Source organism: Fukomys damarensis, unplaced genomic scaffold (genome assembly GCF_012274545.1).
Source record: "Fukomys damarensis isolate Sample0158 unplaced genomic scaffold, DMR_v1.0_HiC HiC_scaffold_28, whole genome shotgun sequence".
Taxonomy (NCBI): domain Eukaryota; kingdom Metazoa; phylum Chordata; class Mammalia; order Rodentia; family Bathyergidae; genus Fukomys; species Fukomys damarensis.
In genome coordinates, this window is record NW_022900940.1 from 17277133 (window position 1) to 17284722 (window position 7590).

A 7590-nucleotide genomic window follows, 5' to 3' on the forward strand; every position below is an offset into this window, starting at 1 on the left:
TTTTTTTTTTTTTTTTTTTTTTTTTTTCCCCCTGTATTAGGGATTGAACTTAGGTCCCTGCACTTGTGAGGTAGGTGGTGGGACCACTGAGCTAAATCCCTGGTCCTGGGTGTGCCTATTTTTATCTTTTTTTCAAATTTATTCACTGAATTTTTATATTTAGAAACTGAGTTTTTAAAGTTATACAAGTTACTTTTGTACTCATTGCTGATGTCCTAAGTTATCTGTTAAGCTCCCCTCTCTATCTTCCATTTATTTTTTTTCCTAGGAGGAGTCTCAGATTTCCGTTTTTCAAGTTGGACTTTCTTACAATTGTGCAACACGATAATTTATGTTGGATGGTATCCTATGGTTAAATTATTGCACATTCATAATTATAAAATTTCACTATAAAATTAATTTGCACATCCAACAGGCACAGTTTAAAGATTTTAAGATCACACTGCCAAATATTCCTCTGGAAAGGTATAATCAATTTATATTTTTACCAATAACCAATTTATATCATCTATTTCCTACCCACTACCCCATGTCAGATGCAAATATTATCTTTAAGGACATCTTTGATCTGATAGAAGGAAAAGGGTACTCACTGTTTAAATTTATATTTCACTGATTACTAACCATGCTGGCATTTTTCATGTTTTCAATTTTCCCATGTTTTGATATTTTTCATGTTTGACCAAATGTATTTATTTATTTTGTGAATTATATATTTATGACCTTTGCTCTTGTTATTTATGATATAAAGTTATTTTATTTTTCCTTTATCAGTACATGTTTGCTGTACATAACGATCACATTCATATTAGGGAGTATGTGCACGTACTTTAACTTAATTCTTCTTATTCTCCTTCATCTTCTTTCGCTGTACCTCCCTCTGTCTGTAGGTCCCATTCCCATTTGCAAAAGATCTATCTCCCTATTTATAATTTCATATCCTCAATCTTGACTATCTTCTTACCCCTTTCAATAATTTTTACCTGAAGTTTTATTCTGATGGATTAATATGATAACCTTGTTCAGTCTTACACTTGATTGTTCGTCTCTTTATGCTTATCTTTTTAAGTTCGGAGTCACTCTGGTTCAGCTATATCAATAAGACAGCATGTGGGTGGATTCTGGTTTTTTACCTACTGTGACAATGTCACATTTTTATTTGTTACATATAAAAGAATGGACGTTGCTTGTTATTAAATAAGGTCAAACTGAATTATATTTATTTTTAGCTCTTTACATGTCTCTATTTCTGTGTCTACTACTGATTCTTTAATATCTCTATTTTATACATTCAATTTCACAGGAATGGAAGTTACAAAAATGTGAAGTGATTCATAATTTCCATCAAACACATTCTTTAGTTGCTAAATGCTAACATACTTGTTATTAAAACACATTAGTTTTTATGTTTTCAAATCTGTAAATTGCTGCATACATACTGTCACATACTCTTACGAGGGATATATGCCAAGGATAGGGCAGATGTGCCACTACTGCAGTTTTTTACTGAGCACACAGTTCCTCATCAGCACTGACCTTCTGAAGCCCACCATTCTCCTCTACCAGTGGCGGAAGCACACTGGGGCTGCTGGATGGAGGGGCCTCCACATTATAATCCCGAAAACAGCAGAAGAAGGAACTAAGGATGCTGCGGCTTCTCTGCTTCTTTAAGCTGACATTGCACTGGGAAGCTGGAAAGAGAAACAGCACATTGTGGCCAAATGCAGCATGTACTGATGCAATGTCGAAACTAGACTGTACAGTTGTCCCTCAGGACCCTGATTCCACAGAGTCCGCTTAGGACAAAAATATGAAGGATCCCTGGAGCTCAATTCAAGTGGCTGGGCAAAATCTCCCCAGCCCAGTGAGGGCTGCTTGTCTAGTAGCTGAACAACCTTTAAGGTATTTACCATCTGCACTCCTGAACCCAGCAGATGAAGTATTCCCACCATGTACTAAGCTTCTAAACAAATGACTTTCTAGGCACAAATCAGAACTGACACTGCCTAAGAAGCCTCTCCTTTAGGGGTACCAAGAAACGGTCAGCTTGAAGTTAGGTTCTGGGACTATGGTAATGATTATCTTCATGGATTAAGGAATAAACTAAGTACAGGCACAAAGAATCTTCTTAAACTCATTTGTCAGAAGTTATTGGGCTAACCTTGGTTAGCCCCGGGCTAACCAAGCTCAGGGCTGAAAGCTTCCCTTACTCTTAAAGCGGAGATAGTAGGGGTTATGGCATGAGGCACAAGTGCTTTAGCATAGCAGGGCAAGGCTCATTTTCACGAGATCCAGGGCAATACTATGCCCTGGCCTGTGGTGAACTAAGGCACCAGACTGAGTGATGGATTCTTTCTGTTTATTCAGTGCTTAAGACAAGCTGCCACAAGTCAGAAATAAACAGCAAAAATTGGCATAGAGAGAAAACCCCTCTGGGCAAGAGACCCACAGCTTGGAGGGGCAGAAGCATTCTGCCTGGGAATGCAGCTGGGGCTGTCTCGCAACATACCATGGCTGGGCGGGTCAGCGGTGCTCTGAACAGAGTCCACTGGCAAGGGACCATTCTGAGGGTTAATGGGAAAACTTATAATGTAGGAACTGATCTACATCTACATGATAACTGCTGGAGCTTATCTCTCCCAAAAAGCAATTCTGACATGATTTCTCTTCTTGTACACTTGTGAATGATTTGTGTGATATATTTCTTTCAACAGATCACAAAACCTTTGCTAAAAGTTTTGGGATTCTTTTTTGTAAGTAGCAAAACCAAATGTATTCAAATGAGAAGTCTGAAAACTTTTTTTTTTCCTAGCAACTCTGCAGACATGGATGGTCTCTAGCCTGGGTTTGAGAAAGGAGCCCAGTAAGTATGAAATTAAGATCTTCACTCTCTAAAGAATGGTTTTGAACCATAAATCTCTGGCCAAGTGGGCTATTTTTATCTTCCTCATGAATCTTTAAATATTTAACACAGTACTAAATAGCCTAATTTTAGGACCATGAGACCTGAGGGCCTGCAACAGCAATGCCGGAAAGAGACAACAACCACTGGTGACTCAGAGGCAAGGCTCTAGGTACTTTGCTTAATAAGCTTCATCTCATGTAACCCTCATGGCTATCCAAGAGGATACATGTTATTGCTTCTATATTACTGCTAAGATACAAACAGTGATTCCAAGTGCCAGGATTCAAAATCAAGTGGACCTGTTCCCATAATGTGTGATTTCCTCATGAGCCATGCTGATGACAATCTTGAAACAATTTAGGTCTGATTAAGAAGGAGCAAGCATGACAAATGTAGGGCCAGGGATTTAAATCAGTGATTCTGTCGCCTGTCTCACAAGCACAAGATCCCAATTTCCATTCCTAGTATCAAAATGAAACAAAACAAAAAAGGAGCAAGCATGCCAAATGGAGAGAAAAGCACTTCAATAAACTTGTATTTAATATAAATGATTGGTTACACAGTATCATTGTTACTTTGGGAATTTTAATTTTTATATCACATTCAAACAATTCAGCCAACAACAGAAAAAAAGTCTGAATTTCTCGCGGCTGAGAGCACATTTCTCTGCAAGTAAACAAACTATTGTATGTTCATGTCTTAGATGCAATGCACAATCTGAAAAAAACAATTTTCTAAGATCCTATTTTCATCTTGGATCACATAATCTTACCTATAGTTAACAAACTGGATTACTAAAAAAAAAAACACCCTACACTGGGGACAAGTAAGCTACTTATAATTCCTACCATATGGTTACTTACTATATAGAAGGTGCAAAGAGAACTTGGGGAGTCAGTACATTAGACTGAGTCACATGAAGGCCATCATGCTTGAACAGAGAAATGGCTGCCAACTACACTTTCCCTTCTTTAAGAGATGAAGATGCTGCAGTGGTCTCTCTTGCAGACTTATAGAGGTGCAAGGTCTCTCTCTGTTAAATGTTTTAGTTCTAGGGCCTGGAGGAATCTCTGGAAAGGCCCTAATTTTTAAATCACTCTTAGACAGGTCTGCCACTCTCAGTACATATAGGGGGAGGAAGGAGATTTACTTAGGACCTGGATGAGCCTCACACTACCCTCAGCGTTGTTATTTGCTCCTAAACAGGGCTCAAAATGAGGACTGCCTGGGTCCAGGACCCTATTACCTTCCACCCTGCTGCTACCTCTCCACTAACTATAACACAGAAGGGTCTTGATTTGCTCATTAAACTACTGAAAGAATTTTGCTTGAAAAAACTAAAATCCATAATTTAATGGAAAATATTTATAATATTAGCTCACTAAACTAGCTATGGAATTGTACATGGATCTGATTATGCAAAACAAAAAAGATCATCATCAGGAAAAAATTGGCAATAAATATGTCAAAATGTTAACAGCAATTGTCAGATTATGGGAGTTTTACATTTATACTTTCTATATTTTCCAAATGTTTTATGGAAATTATGGCAGTTATGTAATTAGTAATTTAACAATAGGGGAATAGTAAATCATCTTGTTAACTTTTCTTTCAGCAACTTTGTGAAACAATTTGTGACCTTCACCTTCAAACTTATTCTATGCCTTTTCACTTCAAGCCTATGAGGCAAACAAACCAGTCAATGCAAGTAATGTTTTAATCTTTGCAAGAAGTCCAGGTGGCTCATACCCATTCTGGTACAGAAAGAACAGACCCATCAACCTCAAAATCATTCCAGGGAGGGGTTGACTGTTTGAACTCAGGATTCAGAGCAGTCATGGGACAGCTTCAGGTCAAGGCTCCCAGTGTTACATTCCCACAGTGATTAGGTGAGGGACAGCCACAGGAGACAGCTGTGGTCAGGGAGCTCTGGTCAGCTGGAAACAGACCCTCTGAGGGGTTTAAGTTAAAGGATACAGGTCCGATACCCACAGCCAGAAGCCAAGTTTAGCCTGAATTGTTCTGGATTTGAAAGTTGCAGCCTTGATGCCAGTGCCCTAATCCTATTGCCTGCTGGTGCCTGCATCCAGCATGGATCTGGGGTCTGACTGCATTCTTCATCTACCAGTGTGAGCAGGGACAGGTCTTGACTTAGACACTGCTCCAAAATTGTAGATCCTGAAAGAAAAATCACTTGTTTGAAATAACAGTGTAATTTCTTTTGTTTCTGTTTTTCGTGACTGTGTGCACTGTTTTAAGGGGTTTTTGTTTTGATTTGTTTTGCATTTTTTCTTTTTTTTTTCTCCTTTCTTCTTCACTTGTTTATTGGGGTTTGGGGAATTTTCCTCTGTCTTTCTGCCTTATGTTTTTAATCTCTTTTTCTTATTTTTTCTCTTTACTTTTTCCTCTTCTCTTTTTCTCCCTTACTTTTATCCTTACATAATTTCTTTTCTTTTCCTCCCTCTTTTCTTTGATCTATATATATATCAGCTTTGCCTCTTACCTTTACCTAATTCTAATCCTTTTACTCCCCAATTAGATTCTTTGTTCCATTTCTCTGTCTTCCTTCTTCTATCATATACAGTGATATCTTGGTTCATGAATGCTTTGGATTGTGAACAGTTTGGTTCACAAACAAAAGTGTTTGGCAAAACTTTGTTTTGTTTGTAAAGTCTGCATGGGCTGACAAACACAACCATGGCCATCTTTCCCACACAAAGATGAACATGGTTGTCTTTTCTAGAATCGTGAAGCAAATTAAGTTTGTGAATCAAGGTACCACTGTAGTTCCAAATTCTTCTTCTTGTATTCTAGCATTACCATACTCTGAATCTTTTGATAACTCACTCTGTAAAATTATTTTTAATTCGTTCCCACCATTAGTGGAAATATATGTCACATTTAGTACATGTTAGCTTTAAGTCAACACCTGGGTTGTCTTAATGTTTACACCACGATTTTGAGTTTTTTTCACTAGGGTTAAGGATGGTATGTAATTGGTTCTTATGGTATGTTAATATTCAATTTATCCTGATATACTACTGATACTATACTACTGATAACCAGGGGTGGTGGCACATGCTTGTAATCCCAGCACTTGGGGAGCTGAGGCAGGAGGAGCGCTGTGAGGGCAAGACCAGTCTGGGCTACACAGAAAGTTCAAGGTTAGCCTGAATTACATAGTGAAACCTGTTTAAAAAAAAAAACGAAAAACAAAACTATGCTACTACAGCTGATTTGCTTGATATTACCAGGGTAGCACAGTTGTCACTATTTTCCTATAAGCCAATATTCAGATTACTTTTGTGATATTAGTAACTAGAGTACATTCTCAGGGAACTAAGTTGTTGAGCTAATTACACTGCCTCCTCCCCTCCCCCAAGTTAACCAAGATGTTTGGATCTTGGGGCTGACACAAGGACTATAGTTATCCAAGCCCAAATTACATTACTGACAAGCAATGAGAAAGATCACTATACTAGCAACAAAGTCTTTACACTATAAGCAGTCACAACCTCAGTACAAAACAAACAAGCAATCAAAACAATAGAAACATGAAAAGATGAGGCAACAAAATGGCTCCCAAAACTCTTGATTTCCCTGAAGCCAATCCAGGGTGCATCAAGGGGCAAAATAGCATAAGCCACATACCTGAATTATGCAAAAGGATAGCAAAAGAGCTTAGAACACAGGTCAAAGAGGTATTCAGCAGAATCACAGAAGATTAACAGTTAATGAAAATAATAGTCAAAATGATCCAGAAGCTTTCAGAAGACACAAATAAAGAGCTAGATGAGATAAAACAAAACAATACAAAACATGAATCACAAGTTTAGTAAAGAATTAGAGTTCATGAAAAAGTTTTAATCATAAATCAAGGAGATTAAAATTATACTGAATATATGAGCAGCAGAAGCAACCAATATAAGAACAGAATTTCAGAATTAGAAGACAGCGATGCCACCAAAGACCAACTACTCAAAGACACCTTAAAGGGAATAAAAGAACATGAAAAATGAATCCAACAGTTGCTAGATAACACAAAGACTGCTAAGAGTAATTAGAATAAGTGAAAAATGAAAAGACAATATGAATGACATTTAAAAAAAACTGTTCACAGAAATAATGGCAAAAACTTGCCAAATATAGGGACAGAAAAAAACATACAGATAAGTGAGGCATACAGAACCCCAGATAGCCACGACCAAAAGAGAACTCTGCACCACATTATACTCAAAGTACCACAAGTCTATCACAGGGACAAAATTTTAAAAGCTGTGAGAGAAAAGCAACAAATCACATATAAAGGTAAAGCCACGAGAATTATAGCAGACTTCTCTACACAAAACTTAAAGGCCAAGAGGGCTTGGAGTGGATTGTTTCAAGCCCTAATAGATAACAACTTCCAACCACAACTTAAGTATTCTGCAAAAGTTTCCTCCAAAATTGATGATAAATAAGGTATTTCCATGACAAGGAGTACCTCAAGAAACTCATAACCACCAAATGAACATTACAAAAAATTCTCAAGGATATCCTAAAAAGAGACAATGAAGCCAACAATGCCAATAAATGAAAAGAATGAATACACCTGATCAGATATAAACAGTTAAACTAAAAAGTAGAAAAAAAAAAAAAAGGAAATCAGCAATGGAAAAGTAATGCAATGACAGGAAAGTCAATAT

At 37.4% G+C, this 7590-nt stretch overlaps 1 protein-coding gene across 1 annotated transcript in view; it reads right to left on the bottom strand.

Annotated features, from left to right (window-relative positions):
• Positions 1–7590, bottom strand: part of Ctdspl (CTD small phosphatase like) — a 49895-nt gene that overhangs the window by 29742 nt on the left and 12563 nt on the right. Inside the window, exons 2-4 of the mRNA XM_010629724.2 lie at positions 4894–5083; positions 1911–2020; positions 1537–1691 (exon numbers count right to left, since the gene is read on the bottom strand). Of these exons, the coding sequence (XP_010628026.1) occupies positions 1537–1691; positions 1911–2020; positions 4894–5083 (455 nt within the window). The remainder of the gene's footprint in view (positions 1–1536; positions 1692–1910; positions 2021–4893; positions 5084–7590) is intronic.